The 25,432-nt window shown below is 40.4% G+C and overlaps 1 protein-coding gene across 1 annotated transcript in view; it reads left to right on the forward strand.

The window, feature by feature from the left end:
- LOC102871339 (3-oxo-5-alpha-steroid 4-dehydrogenase 2-like) overlaps window positions 1-11,228 on the forward strand; it is a 114,638-nt gene extending 103,410 nt beyond the window's left edge. The window contains exons 4-5 of the mRNA XM_006901131.1: window positions 2,991-3,141; window positions 11,162-11,228. Coding sequence (XP_006901193.1) covers window positions 2,991-3,141; window positions 11,162-11,228 — 218 coding nt within the window. The remainder of the gene's footprint in view (window positions 1-2,990; window positions 3,142-11,161) is intronic.
- The last annotated feature ends 14,204 nt before the right edge of the window (window positions 11,229-25,432 follow it).

The following is a 25,432-nucleotide window of genomic DNA, read 5'->3' on the forward strand; positions in this document are numbered from 1 at the left end:
GCCTGATACAGGCCATTGTCTTTGCAATCACTTGCTGTGCTTCAGAAAGCTGGACAATGACTAGGGAGGATAGGAGAACTGATGCCTTTGAGCTGTGAGGTTGGAGAAGAGTATTGAATGTACCATGAACTGCTAAGAAAACGAACAGATTTATCCTTGTTGTTGTTGTTGTTAGGTGCTTCTGACTCATAAAGACCCTATCCTGGATAGGGTTAAACCAGGCTGCTCCTTGGAGGCAAGGATTCTGAAGCTTTGTCTGACATACTTTGGACATGTTGCAAGGAGGGACCAGTCCTTGGACCAGTCATGCTTGGGAGGGTGGAGGGACAGTGCAGGAGAGAAAGACCCTCTGTGAGGTGGATTGATTCAATGACTGGGGTAATAGGCTAGGTATGTCAGAGACAGTGAGATTGGCACAAGATAGAGCAGGGTTTAGGGCTATTGTCATAGGTCTCTATGAGTTGCAAATGACTCAACAGCACATAACAACAAAAACAACAAGAAAGGTAAATACTGCAGAAGGCCACTATTGTGAAAATAGAAGTATAACTGGGTAAGATGTGTGTAAATATTCAAAAGGGAAAGGAATGAGGTGGTGGGAAAAGGGTAAGGAAGGAAATCATTAGGATAACAGAGGTCAGTGGGTGGGTAGGGTTCATGAGGGTGAAAAGACAAGATATTTCCTTTTATTTTAAATTTTTATTAAATTTTATTAATTTTAATGAACATTTACAGAGATTTTGGGTTTCCATTCATTCATTGTTGCACTGTTTTCTCTACCCTCCCCCCAGTTCATTCCTCTTTTCTCCCCTCCCTTGAAAGTCTGTTTTAATTGTCCAGTTGCCACAGTGCTTGTCAAAGCCAGTTCTGATTAATCTCCTTTGTCAGTGTGTCCTTTGCCATTCCCTATCACTCCTCCCTGAGAGAGACTTCACCCTGATTCAAAAGGAAAAGGGGACGGCGTAGTCTCTTAGCTACTTCCTGCTGAAAAGGGACCCTGTAGGTTTCAGGGTGAAGATATTATTGTCATGACAGGAGTCCAGAATGAAGACTGTACAGTGGAGCGAACTTGGGGGGAGGGATTGCATAGCAATGAAAGAGTTTTTCTTTTACTTTTCAAGGAAAAAAGTGAATTGGGGGTAGGGGGTGGGTAGGGAGAAAAGTGAAAAAAAAAAAAAAAAGACAGGATAACGATAGGCATGGATCATTGTTACTGTTGTTGTTTGTTCTCAAGTTTACAACAACTCATAGTGACCCTATGCTTGATAGCTCCAAACCCTGTCCTATTCCATGCCTATCTCACTGTCTCTAACACACCTACCCCCATTACTGTTTCAGTCCATCTCATCTGGGATCTTCCTCTCCTGTACTCTCTCTCCACCCTTCCAAGAATGATGTCTTTCTCCAAGGACTGGCCCTTCCTGACCAAATGCCCCAAATATGCGAGACAGAGTCTCAAAATCCTTATCTCAAAGAAGAAGTCTGGTTTCATCCTTTCCAGGACAGACCTGTTTGTTCTCTTGGCAGTCCATGGAATGTTCAATACTCTTCTACAGCACCACAACTCAAAGACATTGATTCTTCTTCTGTCCTTTTCAGTCATAATTATATAAAATGCATAACGTGCAAGAATGAAACACAATTTGAATGCAAGATTATATAAAATACAACGTACAAACGTCCCTCCCAATGTCTGTGCATGAAACATAACATTTATGAATCATTATAGGCAAAACAATAAAGATATGAGAAGGGGGAAAGAAGGTAGAGGTAAGATGAATAAGGAAAATTTGTTTTCACTGTATATTCCTTCACTTAAAAAACAAACAAAAAATTGGTGACTGGAATGTTAAAGAAAGCACTAGGTCCTTATTCTTTGTGTGTCTTTATACTGGAAGCACTGCTGAAACCTGTCCACCATGGGAGACCTTGCTGGTATTTGAAATATCTGTGATACAGCTTCTAGAATTATAGCAACACACATCACCACAATGCAACTCAATATAACACAGCTTTCTCCTAGGGAAATCCTAATTGTAACCAGGATGATGCTGTGTAACAAATGGAGAAGCGGCAGCAGGGACATAATGACCCAGTATATCCCAATTTACCTCTAACTTCTTCTTCACTCCTATTCTACCTATACCACATTTATATTCCCTGTTGAAGCCTTGAAGTTCAAAGCATTTACAAGAGCCCTTAGGAGAGTAATGTCTTGATAGCTTCTTGGTGAAAATCAAGTTCAAGATTTGGAGATAGTCCAGGTGCCTAACCACAACTTTTGGCAATAGATAGTATCACCATGCACACAGAGTGCTGGTCTTTCTTCTTGTTAACTGTTGTTGAGTTAGGCCTTAACTCCTGGCTAACTTATATACAACAGAAATAACACTTTCTAAACATTTGGAGCTCCATAGCTAGCTGTTGATTGGATCCCTGTGATTCCTAGAGTTTCAGCTGGCTAAATTTTGGAAAGGGATCGACAAAACTCTTTCTAGTCTTTGTCTAGAAGTCCCACTGGAAGCTGTTTAGCATCATAGCAATCAATACACAAGTATTATTACTTTGTGTGATGAGGAACTTGCAGTTTGCTGGTCAAGCAGTATAAGTATACAGGGAAGAGAAATGGAAGGTAGAAAAAAAGGTAGTCTGAAACTTTCTTTAATAGAATGAAGCTGAACCCAAACACGCCATATCCTTCCCTTATCCTGTCCAAAGTTAGTGAGCAACAGTTGCCGTAGATGTGAATGGAGCTGGTCAAACAGTTGAGGGCACTCTTCACACCCAGAAAGATTCAAGGCCATTGTTACTTCACTCTTTCCTCACGGGAAGATTCCATGAAACTCTTATAAAGCCCTGTCCCGTGTTTTTGTTTTTGGATTTTTTTTTTTCTGGTTACATTTATTTGTCTTGGAACAAAGCCGAGTAGATATTTCTAAAGTAGAAATGGGCCCAATCCAATGCTGACTTTTTAACTCTTCTATCTGCAGGTGGATTGTTTACATACGTGTCTGGAGCCAATTTCTTTGGTGAGATCATGGAATGGTTTGGCTATGCCCTGGCTACCTGGTCCCTCCCAGCACTTTCATTTGCATTATTCTCACTCTGCTTTCTTGGACTACGAGCTTTTCATCACCACAGGTAAATTTTTCAATCAAGATTGGAGCATCTACATTTCTTCTCCAAACATGTGAAGTCATATTTAGAAACCTGAGATTCTTATGTCTATAAAATAAGTTTGATACAATAACTTGAATTGCACTTTCTGACTTCTCAAACTTTCACTGAGGTAGTTTGGTAGTCTAGTGGGTAAGGAGTTGTGCTGCCAAACCAAAGGCAAGTGTTTTCAATCTACCAGCTGTTCTGTGGGAGAAAGAGGGACAATTTCCTGTGATTTACAGCCTCTGAAAGCACCTTGGTGGGTCAGTTGTAAGTCCATTCTGACTTCCCAGAAAATAACAAGCTTTCATTGAAGTTGGAATTTACCTGAGTATCTGTAGTAGGAGAAGCACAATGTTTTTATAATAACTAAATTAAACCCATGAATACAGAGACATTAGAAAAGGTGATCCAACATACTTTGGACATGTTGTGAGGAGGGACTGATCCTTGGAGAAGGACATCATGCTTGGGAGGGTGGAGGGACAGCTCAGGAGAGGAAGGGACTCTATGAGGTGGATTGATTCAGTGACTGTAGTAATCGGGATGGGTGTGTCAGAGGCAGTGCGATTGGCACAGGACAGAGCAGAGTTTAGGGCTGTTGTACATAGGGTCGCTATGAGTTGCAAGAAACTCGACAGCATGTAACAACAACAACAACAGCAACAGAGTATGGAAATTATCAAACGGTATCACTTATATCAAGGATTCTGAAGCTTTGTCTGACATACTTTGGACATGTTGCAGGAGGGATCAGTCCTTGGAGAGGGATGTGATGCTTGGGATGGTGGAAGGACAGCGCAGGAGAGGAAGACCCTCGATGAGATGGATTGATTCGGATACAATAAGATTGACAAGGGATAGAGCAGGGTTTAGTGCTGTTGTACATTGGGTTGCTATGAGTCACAAGTGACTCAACGGCAGATAACAACAAAACAACAACATCACTCATATCACATACAGGCAAAATCTTGCTGAAGATTATTCAAAAGTTACTCAAACAGTAGACTGACAGAGAACTATCAAAAACACAAGCTGAATTTAGAAGAGGACATAGCACAAGGGACATCATTATCAATGCCAGATGGATCTTGGCCAAAAGCAGAGGGTTCCAGGGGAATGTTTATCTGTGGTTCATTGACTGTACAAAGGCATTTGACTGTGTGGATCACAACAAATTTTGGCTAACCTTGAGAAGAATGAGAATCGCAGAATACTTGACTCTGCGCATGTGAAACCTATACTTGGACCAAGAAGCAGAAGCCGGGATGGAGAAAGGAAATACTGCATGATTCAAAATTAGGAATGGAGTGTGTCCTGTTTCCCTCTATATACAGAACAGATCATTTGGGATACTGGGCTCTCTGAGGAGGAATGTGGCATCAGGATTGGAGGAAGACTCATCAACAACCTGTGTTATGCAAATGACACAATCTTACTTGCTGAAACTGAGGAGAGCCTGATGCTTTTGCTGCAGAAGGTCAAGGATTATAGTCTGCAATGTGGATTGAAGCTCAACAAGAAAACAAAGACTCTCACCAATGGACTAATTGGCAGCACCATGATAGATGGAGAGGAAACTGAGATTGTTATCAATTTCGGCTTGCTCAGTTCCATAATCAACACTCTCGGCACCAACAGTCAGGAAATCAAAAGATGAATTGCATTGGGAAAACGTGCTGTCAGAGACCTATCCAGAGTGCTGAAGAGCAACAATGGCAGTCTAGAGACTATGGTGTGCCTGATCCAGGTCATGGTCTTCACAATTACTTGCTATGCATTAGACAGCTTGAGAATGACAAAGGATGACAGAAGAAGAATTGATGCCTTTGAGTTGTGGTGCTGGAGAAGAACATTAAACATAACATGGACTGCCAAGAGAACAAACAGGCCTATCCTGGCGAGAGTAAGACCAGTCTGCTCCTTGGAGACAAAGATTATGAGAGTCAGTCTCACATACTTTGGGCATGTGGCCAGAAGGGAACAGTCTTTGGAGAGGGTATCACACTTGGAAGGGTGAAAAGATAATGCAGGAGAGAAGGACTCTCAGAGGAGATAAATTGACACAATAACTGGGGTAATCGAGGTAGGTGTGTCAGAAGCAGTGAAACTGTGTCCAGATAGAGCAGAATTCAGAGCTACTGTACATAGGGTTACTATGAGTCATATTTGACTTGATGGCACATAACAACACCACCAACATATAGAGACATCTGAGTTGAATATTGAGAGGTAGGGGCCTAAAGTGACGAAGAAGTTTTCCCAGTGAGAAGGTGTTTGTGGTCTAGAGTCCACTAGCGATTTAGTGGCTTAGGATTTGCAGCCCTTTGGAAGTTTATCAGAAAATAATTACTAGTTGACAGCAGGCTATATATAGGTAAGAGTGAAAATAATTATGGGGTAGGTTTTTTAATGAGCTGTTCAATTTCTTCTTTTGTCATGGGTCTTTTCAAGTGTTCTGGGTGAGACATGAGTATCAGGAATTTGTCTATTTCCTCTAGGTTTTTTAATTTATCAGAGTATAGCTTTTCATAGTATTCTGATATTATTTATTTAATATCTATTCATCTGATTCTGTTGTTAAGTTACCTGTGTCATTTCTTAATCAAGTAATCTGTGTCTTAATCTTTTTTTATTTTGTTAAGTTTGTCAGTGGTTTTTCAATTTTACTGACCCTTTCAAAAAACCAGCTTCAGGTATTGATGGTTTCAATTGTTTTTCTGTTCTCTATCTCTTTGATTTCAGCTATTATACTTATAATTTTCTTTCTTCTAGAGGCTGTAGGATTAGATTGTTGTTCTTTTTTCTAGTTGATGAAGGTGTTGAGTTAAATCTTTAATTTTTTTTCTTCCTTTTTTATTTGTGAGGGTTTTTCTATGAACTGTCCTTTGAGGACTGCCTTAGCTGCATCCCAGAAGTTCTGGTATATGTTGTACTTTCATTATCACTTGTTTCAAGGAACTTTCCCCCCCCCCCATTCTTTATTTATTTTATAACCCAATCCTATTCTAGCAGAGAGTTTTTAAGCTTCCACGTGGGTGGTTTTGAAGACTTTATCCTTCTGTCGTTAATTTCTAGTTTCATGGCATTGTGATCTGAGAAGATACTTTGATGACTTCACATCTGAATTCTACCAAACACTCAGAGAATGTCTATCACTAGTTCTACTTTATTTAAAAAATAGAAAAGAAGGAATACTTCCAGAGTCATTAATGAAGCAAGTATAACCCTAATATCAAAACAGGCACAGATATTACAAAGAAGAAAAACTACAGACCAATATCTCTCATGAATATAGATGCAAAAATCCTTAACAAAATCTCAGCCAAGAGAATCCAAAAGCACATAAAAATAAATTTCATCGTGATCAAGTGGGATAACAGGTAAGCACAGACAGTTCAACATAAGAAAAACAATCAATGTCATTCACCATATTAACAAAGCAAATAACAAGAACCATATAATCTTAGCAATTGATGCAGAAAAGGCATTTGCAAAATCCAACAACATTTCCTGATGAAAACATTTGGCAAAATTGGAATAGAAGGCAATTTCCTCAACATAGTGAAAACTAAATATGCAAAACCAAGATCTAATACATTCTCAATAGAGAAAGACTAAAACCATTTTCCTTGTGAACAAGGACCAGACAAGAATGCCCCGTCATCACTTCTATTCAGTATTGTACTGGAAGTGCTTGCTAGAGCAATATGATAAGAGAAGGAAATAAAAGGCATCCAGACCAGCAAATAGATGCCAAAACAATCACTATGTGCTGATGATATGTTAGTATATACTGAAAACTCCAATGACCCAACAAAAAAACTGTTAGAGTTAGTAGACCAGTTTAGTAGAGTGGCATGATAAAAGATCAATATCCTAAAATCAGTGGGATTCCTCTACAGTAACAAAGAGAACTCAGAAAAGAAAACCAAAATGTTACCTGTTCATGGATAGGAAGACTCAATATTGTGAAAATGGCAATCCTATCAAAAGCATTCTACATGTTAAACACAATCCAAATCCAGATACAAAATTCACTTTTCAGGGAGAGTGAAAGGGAAATTGTCAAGTTGATTTGGAGAGGAAAGAGATCCCGAATAAGCAAAGCACTTCTGAGAAACAAAAATGAAGTAAGAGGGATAGCACTCCCTGACCTCAAAACCTACTAATCAGGGGTAGTAACGAAAACAGCATGGTACTAGTACAATGACAAGCAGAATTGATAACTGAGAAATGCCTTTGGAAACTCTATGAACTTTGATAAATGATGATAATTATAGAAAGGCTTCAGGCCTTTTGTTCATAGGGTCACTATGTGTCATGCTCCACTCGACAGCAATCAATAAACAACAGTAATCTATTGTCAACTAATGTTAGACAAGGAAATCAAACATGTCAAATGGGGAAATGATAACCTCTTCAACAAATGGTGCTAGTAAAACTGGACTGCTACCTGCAGAAAGATGAAACAGGTTCCACATCTCACACCATACACAAAAATCAACTCAACGTGGACCAAAGATCTGGGAATAAAACCCAAAACCATAAAGTTCATCAGAGAAAAACTGGGATCAAGCTTAGACAGCCTAGTCTATGGTACAAAGAGATCGCCAAATACAGCCAGAAATGCACAATCTCAAGAGTATAAAATTGATGTACGGGACCTTCTAAAGATTAAATCTGTTTCATTAAAAACTTTTCCAGCAGAGTGAAAAGAAAACCTATTGGCTGGGAAAAAACATTTGGCAATACCATGTCAGACAGGGGTCTCATATAAAAAGTCTACAGAATCCTATAGGGTCTCCACAAGAAAAAGACTGATAATCCAGTTACAAAAAGGGCAAAAGACATGGGAAGAATTTTCACAGAGGAAGATGTGTGAATATTTTGAATTTCAGGAAGAAATGCTCAACATCACTGGCAATCAGAAAGATGCAAATCAAAACCACAATGAGATACCAATTCACTCCAGAAGCAGTGGCAAAGTTTAACAGAATAGCAAGTAATAAATGCTGGTGAGGATGTATAGAGATAAGAATTACTGTTGGTGGAATTGTAAAATGATAAAACTACTCTGGAAGGCAGTTTGGCGTGTCCTCAAAAAGATGAACATAGAAATTTCATATGACTCATCTATTCCCCTGCTTGGGATACATCCCAAGAATATGAGAGCGGAGGCAGAAATGGAGACTTGTATACCAGTGTTCATAGCAGCGTTATTCAGCTTCACAAGACGATGGAAACAACCCAAATGTCCAACCAAAATTGAATGGATTGAGAAACTATGGTACATACGCATGATGAAATATTGTGCAGCATGTAGGAGCAATGATTTTGTAAATCACAACCTAACCTGGGAGGGATTGGAGAGCATTATGCTAAGTGAACTAACTCAGTCCCAAAAGGACAAATACTATATAAAACCATTATTGTAGAAATAACCATTAAAATGTGTACAAGGATCTAAGGGGGGGGTAGGGGGGAGCAGAGGGGTGAGGAACGGTGGGAACATAATTAAAGGGTCGCACAATTTGATGGGTGGAGGGAAGGGTGAGTTAAGGAAATGGGAAAGATCCAGTGTGAAAAACAATGCATACGGAATTAGTAAGTAAACCAGAATAAAAAAGAAAGTGTTTTTTTTTTTTAAAGTGAAGAAAGTTAGCTTTCGGTTTCTTGCTCCAATCCAATTTCCCTTTGCCACATTTCTCATGGCATATTCCATGTTGAGGGTTATTGCAAACACATAGTAAAGCTTACAGGGATGATTCTGAGGAATGGCCAGGGATGAGAACGCAAGCACAAAGCATTATGCACAGAGCGGTTGCTATTTTTGGCTTCCAGGAGCATTTTCTTTTTTCCCCCCTCTGGCCTATCTATAATTACAAGGCTTCTTTTGACATTCCCTTCTCCTAAGTCCCGAATAGGTTCTGGTAGGTTAGGAGTTGCACTGTCAATTCAAAGACAGGAGGTTTGAATCCATCAGCTGGTGCATGGAAAAATGATGGGAAATATCCTTTAATGTAATTTATATCTCTGAAAACCCACTGGAAGGTCAGCTATGAGAGTGTAAATGGAGCTTTCAATATATGGCCTTCCAGGAAGGGAAGAGAAGCAGATGTGCGTGTGATATTTCAGGACTGCTCCACCTGCTGGGAAATGCTGGAATTACAGGGTTGCAGAACATTTTCTAGTACCGACTAGCTAGCACCTCCCTCTTTATTTCTTTATTTGGTGATGGTGCTAGGAAAAAGAATTAACCGGAAGTGTTCTATGTACGCACCAGCTGCCAGGAAATAAAAAAACGTATTGCGATGGGAAAGTCTGCTGTTAGAGACCTCTCTAAAGTACTCAAGAGCAACGGTGTCTCTTTGGAGACAAAGGTGTGCCTGATACAGGCCATGGTCTTTGCAATCACTTGTTATGCATCAGAGAGCTGGACAATGACTAGGGAGGACAGAAGGAGAATTGACGCCTTTGAGCTGTGGTGCTGGAGAAGAGTATTGAATGTACCATGGACTGCCAAGAAAACAAACAGATCCATCCTAGAGAGGCTTAAAGCAGGCTACTCCTTGGAGGCAAGGATTCTGGGGCTTTGTCTGACATACTTTGGACATGTTGCAAGGAGAGACAGGTCTTTGGAGAGGGACATCATGCTGGGTAGAGTAGAGGGACAGCGCAGGAGGGGAAGACCCTCTATGAGGTGGATTGATTCAGTGACAGGGGTAATCGGGATAGGTGTGTCAGAGGCAATGCGATTGGCACAGGATAGAGCAGGGTTTAGGGCTGTTGTACATAGGGTCACTATCACTATGAGTCACAAACGACTCGACGGCACATAACAACAAAACATAACAACAATTCTATGTACGAGAAGACCATATACTAAGTTGCCTTTAAAAATTCTGTCTTTAAATCAAAGCATAGATTTCAGATCCTAAAATGACTTTTGCCATTATAAGAAAGAGAAAACCAGTGATAACTGGGGACATAGGAAAAGGATGCTTAGAAGGGGAATGTCCTTGGAAAACTAGAACCTGAGGGCTTTTATGCAGGTGTTTCAATGTGGATAATAAGAACTTTCGTAGCTTTGAAGTGTAAACTAATAGTAAGTTGTTCTGCATGGAAGAGAAAACAACTGCCTGTGATTGATTCCTGCCTCTTCTCTAGATGTGGTGGGGAAGGGCAGAAGAAGCTCCTAATCTACAAGGAAGTAACAGTTTACCAGATGCAGAGAGGAAGTGGGAGAGGAGAGAACATCATCCCAGGATGTAGATGAAGTGTGTGTTCACTTATGCTCAGTCAGGGGAAGGTATCAATTCCATCAGAAGTTTCCAGCTGCTGAAACATCCACAGTCCCCAAATAAGACCCTATCCTATTAAGTCAGGCTTCCCTTGAGGATGTATTTTTTATAGGGTGACTTGGAATTTGTTATGACTCTTCCAGGGCACTGCCAAGCCCTCACAGGAGAGGCTGCATAAGCAGACAGCCCTCCAGACCTCTAGATACTGCTACCCCAAAGCAACCATCAATACTAACATATTCTCTCTACCCCAGCTAGACGAAGGTATTTATTTTATCATTTTTCATTTACCAGTTTCAATTTAGAGAAGAGGACTAAGGTAAGCTAAAGAGAGAGTCTTTTTGCAAGGGGACAGTTTCTTGGCATGCCGGGCTTTGTTTCATGAGAATATGTTTTCCTGGAAACTGTAAGTTCTCTAGGATAAACGACCATGGTCTTCAAGGTCTATGAGTTCTTGTGTTTCTCATCTGAATCTGAATGGGAAATTCCTTCAGGCTACTGTATTTTTATTCCCTAGGCACTCCCTAAACAGCTTGAAAAGTCATAAAAGACAGACTGTAGTTGTGAGAAAGGTGGACAAATGACCAGCATGGAGTGAATAGCTGTGAGGTGGCTTGCAACAGGGGTTTTAGATGTGTGAAAAATCAGCTCTTGACCACTGCTCGACGATTAGTGATTATGTCTTTCCTGTATTTCAGGTTCTACCTTAAGATGTTTGAAGATTACCCTAAATCTCGGAAAGTCCTTATCCCATTCATCTTTTAAAGAAACTACCTATTAAAAGAAGTACAACTCCTCAACACTGATGAAATTAAGCTGCTAAATCAGTAAAACTCTAGTTTCGACATCATAGTTGGCTGCTCCAGATGACCTGGATTCTGGTTGGTGGTGTCTAGATTCCCAGGGCTCCATCTTCGTCTATCCTCTATCCTCGTCTATCCAGGATGTCTTTTCCCACTGGACACCCCTATTTCTAGCTTGTCCCCCTTATTGTTGTTGTTGTTGTTAAGTGCCATCGAGTCACAGACAGTTCATAGTAACCCAATGAATGAAAGACCTGAACACTTGTATAACTTTTATTGTTTCTCCACGTTCATAGAGTTTCCAGAGGCAAGCTATTTCAGAAGTGGATGCCACTCCTGTGCCCCTAGAAAGTGGAAAGTGACCTTGACACAGTTTAGTCCCCCCCATATAATAGTCTGTGTGTGTGTGTGTATGCGTGCGTGCGCACACTCACACGTGTGACTTCATATCTATATTAGCTTTGGATCTGTTTTTCTATATTATCTCAGGAGTCGAGAAAGGTTTGGTTCTTAGACTGTGCTGATAGACTCTATTTTAAAAGTATAGAGAAAACAACAAAAAAGTTAAAATAACACCCCCCCCCAAAGAAGCATATAAGGAGTTTCCAGGTTAAGAACTTTTGTACAGCTTGTAGTGACAACATCCCCCCCTGGCCCAGTAGAAACCTACTAGTTAAAAATGTGATGTAATAACTACTTTGTGAAGACCATAACATACTGTTAACATCATCACTGTAGTATTATGCTAATGATGTTTTAAGTATATGGATGTGTTTTTTAAATGCTCTTATTCATGCAAATGTACACTACAATGTTGTTAGTGGCTGTCAAGTTGACTACCACTCATAGTGACTGTATGAACAGCGGAGTGAAGCCTTGCCCTATCTTGGACCATCACCATCGTCTCCACCATCCTCAAGCTCATTGTTATACTTACTGGATCAAACCATCCTGTTGAAGGTCTTTCTCTCTTTTGTTGACCCTCTACATATGCCAGCATGACCTCTTTTTCAAGAACTGTCTCTTCCCATCAAAACACTCAAAGTATTTGAGATGAAGTTTCACTATCTTGCCTGTAAGAGGCACTTCCTCCAGGAGAGTTGGTTTGTTCTTTTGGCAGTCCACGGTATAGTCAATACTCTGCCAGCAGCCGTACAAGGGCCAAATAGTTGACCAAGTCTAACTTGTGACTAACTGAACTTAGAGATGAGCTGCACGTAACTCTTTCTACTGAAGTACAAATTTAACTTAAAGACAAACTCATGAAAGGAATTCATTCATAAATTTAGGCCTGCCTAGATATGAATTAGAAAATATTTCAATCCTGAAGCCACAGCAAATTCACCTCCAAATGAAAACAGCTTAGTCAAGGTTGTTTTGTGGGTTTTTTTCCCTCATTCATGATGTAGACAAGAGGTGAGATGATCAAGGAGACCTTGGCTGGGACTTTGTCCATCACAGTCCTCCGATGCGATGCTTAAGGCTGTTCAATGTGTTACAAAGTAGAATTGCTCCAAAGAGTCTTCCTGGTGGTGATTCTTATAGAAGCAGATCACCAGGCCTTTCTTCCATGGTGCAGTTGAGTGAGATCAAATTGCCTGCCATTTTCATTAGTAAGTGAACATAAATCATTTGCACCACTCAAGGACCTCTTGGAATATAATAAGCACTCAATAAATGGCAGGTACTATTTGCCAAGCTATGTTTCATTCTGTTAAGTATAAGTGACCTTATGTAACTATATACTTACATAAGTGACCTTATATAACTATATACTTATATAAGGTCACCTTATATAAGTATATACTTATATAAGATGACCTTATATAAGTACATACTTATATAAGGTCACTTAACAGATTTATTCTGTTAAGGTCACTTATAGTTAATAGACCAACTGACCAGATAATGATAATTGGAAAAAAAGACTATATTGTCAATTATTTTATTTTACTTGGATCCACAATCAATACCCATGATAACACAAGTCAAGAAGTCAAAAAGATGTGTTGTTGTATTGGAGAAAGGTGCTCCAAAGTGCTAAACAGCCATGATGTCCATTTAAAGGTACGCCTGATCCTAGCCATGATATTTTCAATTCCTTCATATCCATCCAAAAGTTGAACAAGGAAGGAAAATGTCAGAAAAAGAACTGATGCCTTTGAGGTGTGGTATTGGAGAAATTGTTGTTGTGTGGGGAAGTTGTTGTTGTGTACCATCGAGTCAGAACTGACCCATAGCTGACCCTCTGGCAGGTTTTCAGAGGCGGTTAATCTCAGGGAAGATTATCCACCCTTCTCCCATTGGCCAGCTGCTGGCCTCGAACCACGTACCTTTGGGATAGCAGTACAGCTTCTTGCCACCAGGTCAGTGGAGTGCAGGATATTCCCTGGGCTGTGAAAAAACCCCAAACAAATATGTCTTGGATAAACAGCAGCCAGAGTGCTCTGTAGAGTCAAGAATGGTGTAACTTCGTCTCATATGCGTTGGGCATCTTGTTAACAGAGGCCAATCCTTGGAAATAGACATCAGGCTGGGAAAAGTAGAGGGTTAGAGAAAAAAAAGGAAGACCCTCAAAGAGATGGACTAACTGACGCCGTGACTATGACAATGTGCTCAAGCATGTGTGAGACTATGAGGATGGCCTCAGACAGGGCCAGGCCACCATGAAACATGCTCAACTGGCTGTCATTTAACAACAGAAGTCCCTCACAGTCCACTTTCCCAAAACACAACCATTGGAGTTGATTGGACGTAACTGCTTTGTTTTTACTATTTGTCCAGGATAAAACGCCTATTTGACAATGACACATTTTTGCCACTAGAGGGTGATATCTAGAATTCTATTTTGGCCAACTCTGAAAACAAAATAAACCCCTGGTCATTTCAAGCTAATACAATTGTATTCAAGCTAATACAATTTATTCTAAAGTGTACAGTGACCTTCATGTCATATGAAATACTTCTCTGGTAACTGAGGTATTTTCAGTGCTCTTGGACTATTGTTAACACCCTTAGTTCTTGCTGTTTAGAAATTAGTATGTGTATATGTAGATTTAATACAATAAAGATTTTTAAAAATTTTATTGTGATTTGCGTGAAAGTTTACAAAGGAAATTGGTTTTATGCTGATATGAATTTTGTTTTATAACAGTAAATACAATTCCAGTAACATAATCACATTCTTCTTCCTTCCTTCCTGTGAAGCCTCATCGCCTTTGATTGCCCCATCCCACCGCTTCCTGTCTTCTGAGCTTTGCTCTTGGGCAAGTGCTGTCCTTGTGATACAATAAAGATTTGAATGGGTTTTCATCCCTAAACATATTGTCATTTCTCCCCCCCCCAAAAAAAAAATAGAGTTCAACAACAATAGCAAAATAGAATTATTATATGTTGCCATGGGATATTTTGGGGTCAGAATAATGTATTAGCAGGATCTCAGTTAACGAGATCCTTGGTCTTGCTCCTCACAGAGAAAATACTTTCCTTTTGACCTGGTACAAGATGCTGTAATATTTTGGTTGTTTCCTACACGTTAGCATTAAAAAGCTGAAGTGTGTCTTTTAGCTAGTCCAGTCCCTTCATAGTTTAGATAGAGAATACAATATCCACAGGGCTAAAAGCTTCCCCAGAATACTGGCCAGAACAGTCACTTGAGCTAGTCCGTTAGGCTATCATAAGTCTTTTTGTTAAAATAATGTTGATCGGTTTGCATAGAATCATTCCTATCCACCATGTTTTGTTCATATACTTGATGTTTTATACAATCGTTCATATACATGCTATTTTATAATTAATTGCCCTTACTTTATGCCTATTATCACAACACCTTTTCAATCCCCCACGAACCTTTCTCATTACTTTACCCTTTCCACACACTAGCCTCTGCCCTCCCAGTGCTTTCCAGCCATCCCCTTCTTCTGCACCCTTCTCTCCTTTTCCGTTTGAACATTTAGATGTATCTTACTCAATTATCTTCCAATTTTCACAATAGTGGCCTTATGCAGTATTTGTCTTTCAGTGACTGAAATATTTCACACAGCAAAATGCTCTCTAATCTCTCCAAAGTTACATTTTGCAAAATCGTTGTTCCTTAGTGCTGCATAGTATTATTTCATTGTGTGAATGGACCAAAATTGTTCAAACAAGAGCAACAGTGAGAATCTGGAGATGAAGATGTGCCTGATCTAAGCCACATTACATTGTTGTTACTGTTGTTATGTGCTGTCGAGTTGCTTGCGATTCATAGAACTCTATGTACAAGAGCCCCACACCAGCTCTATCCTGTGCCAACACACTGTCTCCAATACACCTACCCCCACCACCCCAATCACAGAATCGATCCATCTCATTGAGGGTCTTCTTCTCTTGCACTGTCCCTCCATCCTCCCAAACATGACATCCCTCTCCAAGGGCTGGTCCTTTCTTGCAACATGCCCAAGGTATATTAGATGAAGCTTCAGAATCCTTGCTTCCAAGAAGCAGCCCATTTTCACCTTCTCCAGGATGAATCTGTTTCTTCTCCAGCACCACAGCTTGAAGGCATCAATTCTCCTTCTATCCTCCCTAGTCATTGTTTAGCTCTCTGACGTATGGCCTGGATCAGGTGCACCTTAATCCCCAGCCTGACTTCGTTACTATTCAGTACTCTGGTGAGGTCTCTGACAGCAGACTTTCCCAGTGCAATTCATCTCTTGATTTCCTGGCTGCTAGTACCAATGGTGTTGATTGTGGAGCCAATCAAACTAAAACTGTTAACAATTTTAATCTCTTCACCATCCATAATGATGCTGTCAATTGGCCCAGAGGCGAAAATCTTTATTTTCTTGATGTTTAGCTTCAATTCATAGTGAAGGTTGCATGCAGTCTTTGACCTTCTGCAGCAAGTGCTTCAGGTCCTCCTCAGTTTCAGCAACCAGGGTTGTGTCATCTGCATAACGCAGGTTGTTGATGAATCTTCCTTCAATCCTGATGCCACATTCCTCCTCGTACAGCCCAGCCTCCCAGATTATCTGTTCTGCATACAAATTGAAAAGATATGGAGACAATACATCCTTGGTGGACAATCTTACTGGTTTTAAAACATGCAGTGTCTCTTTCCTCTGTTCTGATGACTGTCTCTGTATCTAGGCCATAGTCTTTGCAATTAGTTGTTACACATCAGAAAGCTGGACCATGACTAGGGATGATAGAAGGAGAATTGATGCCTTTGAACTGTGGTGTTGGAGAAGAGTATTGTATATACTGTGGAATACTAGGAGAACAAACAGGTTCGTCCTACAGAGGGTAGAATGAGGCTGCTCCTAGGAGGCAAGGATTCTGAAGGGCAAGGATTCTGAAGCTCCTTCTGACATACTCTGGGCATGTTGCAAGGAGGGACCAGTCCTTGAAGAGGGACTTCATATTTGGGAGGGTGGAGGGACAGTGCAAGAGAGGAAGACCCTGAATGAGATTCTGTGACTGCAATAATGGGGGTAGGTGTGTTAGATACAATAAGGTTGACTCAGAGCAGGTTTCAGAGTTGTACATAGGATTGCTACAAGGCACAAGTGACTTGATGGCACATAGCAATGACAGCAAGAGCATTCTTTTGTTAATGGGCATTTGATCTTCCATTTTCTTGATATTGTAAATTATGCGATTATGAACATCGGTGTAGTTCTTGGTATCAAAATCTACTACACAGCTGTAGTAATCAAAACAACATGATATTCGTATGACAGATAAATATACCAATATAATAGAACCAAGAATCAGAAATCAACCTATCATCAACTGATATTTGGCTAGATAATAAAACCTATTAAATGGGGAAACTACAGCCTATTTAAACAAATGTTGCTGGAAAAGTTAGACATCTACCTGCAGAAAACTGAAAAAGGACTACATCTCACACTATACATAACAAACAACTCAAAGTGGATCAGAGACCTTGGGTTAAACCCCAAACCCATAAATATCATAAGAGACAAAATAGGAACAAAATTAGAAGCCCTGGCCTATGGCATAGACAAACTTGTGAAGAGAGTTAAAAAATGCACAATCTGGAAAAGATTGTGACCTATGAATAGGACCTTTTAAAAATCAAATGCCTGTGTTGTTGTTGTTGTTATGTTCCATCGAGTCACTTGTGACTCATAGTGACCCAATGTACAACAGTGCTAAACTCTGCTCTATCTTGTGTCAGTTGCACTGTCTCCAATACACCCATCCCGATTACGCCAGTCACTGAATCAATCCACCTCATAGAGGGCCTTTCCCTCCTGTGCTGTCCCTCCACCCTCCCAAGCATGATGTCCCTCTCCAAGGACCCGTCCCTCCTTACAATATGTCCAAAGTATCTCAGACAAAGCCCCCGAATCCTTGCCTCCAAGGAACAACCTGGTTTAACCCTCTCCAGGATAAACCTGTTTGTTCTCTTAGCAGTCCACAGTACATTCAATACTCTTCTCCAGCACTATAGCTCAAAGACATCAATTCTCCTTCTATCCTCCCTAGTCATTGTCCAACTCTCTGATGCATAACAAGTGATTACAAAGACCATGGACTGTTTCAAGTGCACTTTAGTCTCCAGAGAGATAACACTGCTCTTGAGTACTTTGGAGAGGTCCCTAACAGCACACTTTCCCATGGCAATACATCTTTTAATTTCCTGGATGCTGTTGCCAAGAGTGTTGACTGTGGAGCCAAACAAAAAATCTTGTGAACAATCTCAATCTCTTCACCATCCATCCTGATGCTGCTAATTGGTCCAGTCATTAGAAACTTTGTCTTCTTGATATTGAGCCTCAATCCATATTGAAGGCTGCAGTCTTTGACCCTCTGCAGCAAGCACTTCAGGTCCTCCTCAGCTTCAGCAAGCAGGGTTGTGTCATCTGCATAACGCAGATTGTTGATAGATCTTCCACCAATCCTAACACCACATTTCTCCTCATAAAGCCCAGCCTTCCATACAGGTTGAAACGGTATGGAGATAGGACACATCCCTGGCGTACACCCTTCCCAATTTTGAACCATGCAGTGTTTCCTTGCTCTGTTCTAATGACTGTCTCTCGGTCCAAGTATAGGTTTCGCATTAGCACGATCAAGTGTTCTGGGATTCCCATTCTTCTCAAAGTCAGCCACAGTTTGTTATGGTCCACATAGTCAAATGCCTTTGCATAGTCAATGAAACACAGATAGACATATAATGCAGGTTTTATACATGGATTTCACCTGATGGTGTGCATAGGAATCAGACTGACTACATCTGTGCAAAGAACCACTGGAGAAGCTTAATATCAGCTGTGAAAACTAGGCCAGGAGCTGACTGTGGAACAGACCACCAAGTATCTGCTCATATGAAAGTTCAAGTTGAAGCTGAAGAAAGTTAAACCAAATCCACTGGAACCAAAATATGACTTTGAGTCTATCCCACCTGAATTTCAGAACCATCTCAGGAATACGTTTGTGGCCTTGAACGCTAATGAGCAAAGACCAGATGAGTTGTGGGAGGATATCAAGTGTATCATCCAGGAAGAGAACAAATGGTCATTACTAAGACAGAGGAAGAAAAGACCAAAATGGATGTCAGAAGAAACTCTGAATACTGCATGGGAATGCAGAGAAGCCAAAGCACAAGGAAGAATTCAAGATACTAAAAAGCTGAACAGAAGACTTCCAAAGGCAGCGCGGGATGACAAAGTAAAATATTAATGAAATGTGCAAGGAGCTGGAGCCAGAAAATCAAAAGGGCCGAACTTGCTCAGCATTTCTTAAGCTCAAGGAACTGAAGAACAAATCCAAACCTCGAGCTGCTGTTATCAAGGATGCTTTTTTGTTGTTGTTAAGTGCCGTCCAGTCGCAGGCAACTCATAGTGATCCTATAAAGGAGAGTCCTCGTCACTTGGGTGCCTTTCCTCCTCTCTCCAAGTTCATAGGGTTTCCAGAGGCAAGCTATTATGGAAGTGGATGCCACGCCTCCTTCCAAGTTTGTTTTAATCGGGGAGCTCCACCCCACTCTCTGTCCGCATTGGGTAGCCAACCATTAACCCATTTGACACATCAGTGTCACAGTGTTCAGCCTCACAGCAACCACAAGTGACCGCGGGACGGCAACTTGTACACCAGGGCTACACGACCTAGAGGAATGTCTCAACAAAAACAAGGAAAGACAGGCCCAAGGGCTCTACAGTGTGTTAGCAACCCAGCTCGCACAATTGCTGGGAAACTCCCTGCCCCAGACTCCCATTCATCTAGCAAGTCCACTCTGCCAATCCCCTCATGGGCCCTAAAGAACCACCACATGTGCTCGGAGTCCTCAAACCTACCATGCCTCCAGAAGCCAGAAACCGGATTCAGCTGGCATTAAATATCCCAAGATCCTAGGGGATCTTGACCTTTCAGTGTCTTAGCAGCCCAGCACTGCCCAATTGCTGGGAAACTCCCTGCCCCTGACCCTCATACATCTTGCTAGTCTGCTCTGCGAACCCTCTTGTGGGTCCCAAAGAACTACCACATGTGCTTGGAGTCCTCAAACCTACCGCGCCTCCCAAGGATGCTTTAGGCAGAATATTAAATGATCCAGGAAGTATTAAAAGAAGATGGAAAGAATAAACTGAGTCACTGTATTGAAAGGAATTGGCAGACACAGAAGAATTTAATGAAACAACATGTGAGCAAGAGCCTATGGTGATGAAGGAGGAAGTTCAGGCTGCTTTGAAGGAAATAGCAAAAAATAAGGCCCCAGGAATAGATGGTATACCAATCGACATATTTCAATTAACAGATGCTGCCCTGAACGTGCTCACCAAGTTGTGCCAAGAAATCTGGAGAACAACCACTTGGCCAACTGACTGGAAGAGATCTGTATTTGTTCCCATTCCAAAGAAGGGTGACCCAACTGAGTGTGGAAACTACAGAACAATATCATTGATTTCACATGCAAGCAAGATTCTACTGAAGATTATCCAAAAACGACTGGAACAGCACATTAGCAGAGAACTGCCAGAAGTCTAGGCTGGGTACTAGGGACATTGTAACTGATGTTAGATGGATCTTGGCTGAAATCCCTGTGTGCATTAAAAAACAACAACAACACCCAAAAGCCACATAAACCACCAAACCATCCCTTCCAACTTTCTCCAGTGTACTCCAGGGCCTGCACAATAAATTGTTAACCACAGGAATTGATAACCCAATTACAAAATGGACAAAAGACATGAAAAGCTTCTCCATAAAGGAAGACATTCTGATAGCCGAGAAAATGTTCAAAATCACTAGTAAAAGAGAGATGCAAATCACAACAACAACAGATACCACTTCACTCTAGCAGAAGTAGCAAAGTTCAATGAAACAGCAAACAATAAATGTTGGAGAGGATGCAGAGAGATGGTGGTGGGATTGTAAAATGGTACCGCCATTGTGGAAGGCTGTTTGGCGCTTCCTCAAAATCCTGAACAACAAAATCATGTGACCCAGGTATTCTATTGCTAGGAATAAATCCCAAGAATATCAGAACTGGGATACAAAGGATGTCGTAGTCTGTAGGGTGTTGCACTCGTAACTCAAAGACAGGGCCTCTGAATTTACCAGTGGCTTCGAAGAAGAATGATGTAATTTACCGCCTCTGAAAACCTGGTGGAGGGTCAGCTCTGAGTAGATTCTTATTCATCGAAATGAGTGTCAAGTCACAACAGAATTCTCCAAGAGATCCAGCAGAATCTGCTCAGATAGGTGTGAATTAGAGCCTGCACACATTCATTCGTGCACTTAGAATATGATAAATGTTAGGGAGTGGGGGCAAAGCTCTTTAATGAGATACAGTTATTTCCCTTTAGGAGTGACTGTCTGAATTTCTATAGTGTTCATAAGAGAGACAAACCAGCCAGATCTTAACTATAGTGCCACAATTCAGACCCACACTTCCTCTTACACGCTTTATGTGTACACACATCCCAATCTCTCACTTTCTGGGGAGGATCAAGCTGATGCTTTGGTTAGAAACTTACTTGACAAAATGTGGAAGATTTCTTGCCTCAGAGTAACACAGACTGGATTTGTGTTCAGTATGGAAAGATTTCAAGACACAAATTCCCTTTGTCACTGACCCTCATCTTTGTGGACAGCAATGCTGACTCCACTGCATTCTAAATGGATACTTCTGAGAAATTTGCAGTTAAACATCAATTTAAAAAAACTAATTGCTTTTGAGTGGACTTCAACTCATTTCTACCCAGTAGATGCCATGGTGGAGTAGAGATTTCAATGGTTAATTTTTTCTAAGTAGACCGCCATACCATTCTTGTGTGTGTTGCCTCTGGATGGACTTGAACCACCAACTTTGCAGTTAGCAGCTGAGCACATCAACCATTGTACCAACCAGGCACTAGAAACAGAATAGTGTCAATAGCTGGCTTGAATATTTTCTGGAATAAAACTAACTGTAGTTTTGCAATGGCTGTCCTGACTTTTGCAATAATCTTTGGCAATCTCACAAGAAGGGGAGTAAATTCATGGCATAGGAAAGAATGAACTAGCAAAAAAAGTCCTTTTCTTTGGCCATTTAGTCCTCTAACAGTCTGTGGGCTGAGATCCAGGCAAGACAGATAAACAGAGTAAAATAAAATGTAAAGTCAGACTTTTCAGAACATGCTGCTGAAAAGCCCATGAAAAAAAGACAAGGGCATGGAGCCAGAAAGCAATGTGGGTGATCGGATGAGTTAATAGTTTATTGAGAGGATTTAATTTCAAAGTATGACCAATTTATCTCCAAGCCCACTGAGTTGTGACCTTCGAAGTTTTATGTGTTCTGTATCTCATTTCTTCCCACCACCTTTAAGCTTGTGAGTTCGAAATGAAATGGATTACGGTAAAGGTTCGAGAATACATTTACCTGAGTTAGTTTCTTTAGTCCTAATTTTCAGGTCCTGAGCTTGGCTCAACTTGGATCCTAGACAAGTGATATCCAATATCCTTTTACAGATTGGCGAGGAGGAGGAGAAGAGAGAAAGTGAATGAATGCAGGCTCGTATGTCGGAAGCAATCCAGGCCCTCAGAGGGGCTGGCAATGAAGGCAGGCAAGGATAAAGTGGCCTGCGCACAGCACAAAGACTTCATCCTTTTTAGTGTCCGGACTGCTTAACGCTGAAGATCCCTCTTAGTCTCCCTCTGAGAAGATGTTATTCTGAGAAAGAATGCGCTTTCCTGAGAGCGCCTTTTTCATAAAGGAAGCAGTTACGCTTCTTTAAACACAAGCCATATGGTTGTGCTCACAGTAAACTATTTGATTGTATTTCTGTCTGCTCACCTCGTAAAGATAGTTTTAAGTCAGTGCTCCAATGACGCTTGTAAGAGTGAGGTGAAGTAATTATTCCAAGAAATGTGTGGCAGCATCAAAGATCCTAAGATCAACGGGAAGCAGGGGCATCCAGGAGACGGAGCAGCCACTAGAGGCCTTAGCTAAGGTTTTGATTTTTCATGGCCATTTTCCCCTTTACTACAGAGGCTTCAAGGGAAAGCTTCCTTTCCTATTGGAGTTTGTTGCTTTTCCCTTTCCAATGTTATATAAAAAGCAACACTATAAAAAAAAAAAAGCAACACTATAAAATCAAGTCTCATCAAATTCTTTCCCATTGCATTCATTTGTCACAGGTAGCTTTTGTGTCTGTTTTTTGGTTGCTTCTTTTAGACATAAAAGTGGTTTATTCACAAATAACAGTCAATAAAAATATCAAAGAATACAGAACAGATCTTTCGGGAGGCTGGGCTCTATGAGGAGGAAACGGAGAAGAGATAGAGATTGTTAACAACTTCAGCCTGCTTGGTACCAGCAGCCAGAAAAATCAAAAGATGAATTGCTTTGGGAAAATTTGCTGTCAGGGACTTCTCCAGAGTACTAAAGAGTGAGGATGCCAGTCTGGAGACAACAGTGCACCTGATGCAAGCAATCATCTTTGCTTACTTGCTATGCATGAGAGCTGGACAATGACTAAATATAACAGAAGAAGAACCAATGCTTTTGAGTTGTGGTGCTAGAGAAGAGTATTAAACATACCATGGACTGGCTAAGGGAACAAACAGGTTTGTCCTGGAAAAGCTGAAACCAGAGTGTTCCTTGGAGGCTTTTGAAGGACTCTAAAGTTCCATTTCACATACTTTGGGTATATTACCAGGGGTGACCAGTCCAGAGAGAAGGACATCTTTATGCTTGGAAGGGTGGAGGAAGAGCAAAAGAGAGGAAGACCCTTGAAGAGATGGAATGACTCAGTAAGTAGGTATGTTGAAAGCAATAAAACTGGCTCAAGATAGAGCAGAATTTACAGCTGTTGAGGGTCACTAATAGGGTCACTATGAGTTGCAAGCTATTCGACAGCACGTAAAAACAACAACAATAATACAATGACAACAACATACTATAAGAACTAGTAAGTCAATTTTTTCCTTTGCATTTTTATCCACATCTTAGTAGCTATCCTTCTATATTTACAATAATGGTGTCATTCAGAATTTGTCCATATGAGAATGAGTTCTCTCGGCAGAATGCTCTCTAATCTCTCTCATGTTATATAGCATTTTATAAAGTCATTATTCCTTAGTATTTCATTGTGTGAATGTACCACAACTTCTCAATCCATTCCTTTGTTGATGTATATTTGGGCTGTTTCCATGTTCTTGCTATTGTGAATAGCACTGCGATGCACATCAGGGCGTGCATCTTTTGATTTCGTAACGGTTCATACCAGGGGTGTTGATTGTGGACCTGAGCAAGATGAAATTGTTACCTACTTCAATCTCCATCTATCATGATGTTGCCTATTGGCCCAGCGGTGAGACTTTGTTACGTATGTTGAGAAGTAATTCATATGGAAGGCTGTAGTATTTTATTTTCTGCAGTACATGCCTCAGGTCCTTCTCACTTTTCAGGAAGCAAAGTTGTGTCACCTGCGTTTTACAGGTTGTTGATAAGCCATTCTCCAAATCTGATGCTACATTCTTTCTCTTAAGGCTAGCCTCTCAAATGATTTTATCTGCACAAACACAATAGGTATAGAGAAAGTATACAGCCCTGCCGTCCATAAACCTTTCTTGATTTTAAATTACTCAGTTTCCCCTTGCTCTGTTTGCACGACAGCCTCTTGATCTAGGTACAGGTTCCACATGAACACAATTAAATATTCTGGGATTCCCATTTTTCATAATGCTAGTCATAATTTGTTACAATCTACACAAGCGAGGGAAGGAAATGGTGAAAAGGAGATTTTTCCTGTCACAAAATGGTATGGGAAAATTATGTATTGAATAACACAGGCAGTGTGGTATTGATGTAAGATAAGCCATATAGATCTAGAAAACAAAACTTAATATCTTCACATAGACACAACCATTCATATATGGTAAATTGATTTTTTTACATAGGCAAGGCAATTAAATGGTGGAAAGAATGTTTTCTTCAAACAAATGTTGATTATCGTGATGTACAAGAAAGAACAAAAGAAGGAAAAAAGTACAATTCTTGATCTTTTTCTCCATATGCAAAAAATTAACTTTAATTGCATCATAGATCTAACAAAAAAAAATTGGAAAAATGACAAATATTCACAAAAACCAATGTTCATTTAAAAGTTCTATAGTTATACCACTTATTTATTCTTTTTATGTTATTGCTGATCTTCTTTAGGGACCGGTAGCTATGGCTCCCTATTTTCAGTCTTACAAGTTTAACTCATTGTGTATTTCTGTATCTGGGTTGAGTTTGAATTGACTTTGCCAGGTGTGTTAATTTCAGGTTTCTTCTGTCACCTGATCTCTGTTTGAAGATACTCCTTTTACTGTTTCTCATGAAGTTGGTATAGTTGTCACAAATTCCTTTAATTTCTGTTTCCTGAAAATGTCCTCATTTCACTGTAATATTTGAAGGACAATTCTGCTGAGTGTATAAATGTCAGTTGGTCATTTTTTAATTTCAGTTTTACATATGCCATCCCAATTATATATGCTGTCTGCCTGCAGAGTTTCTGCAGAGAAATAGAGCTTAGTCTTGTTACTTATCTTTTGTAGGTAACTCTTCGCTTTTCTCAAATGGCTTTCAGTACAGTATTCTTACTTCATCTTTGGTTTTGGAAATTTCAATTATGCTATGTCTTGGCGCTTCTCTTAGGGTCTGTCCTGTTTGCCGTTTCAATGACT

This window comes from Elephantulus edwardii, unplaced genomic scaffold, assembly GCF_000299155.1.
Source record: "Elephantulus edwardii isolate Elephantulus edwardi_28Jun2011 unplaced genomic scaffold, EleEdw1.0 scaffold00309, whole genome shotgun sequence".
Lineage (NCBI taxonomy): Eukaryota > Metazoa > Chordata > Mammalia > Macroscelidea > Macroscelididae > Elephantulus > Elephantulus edwardii.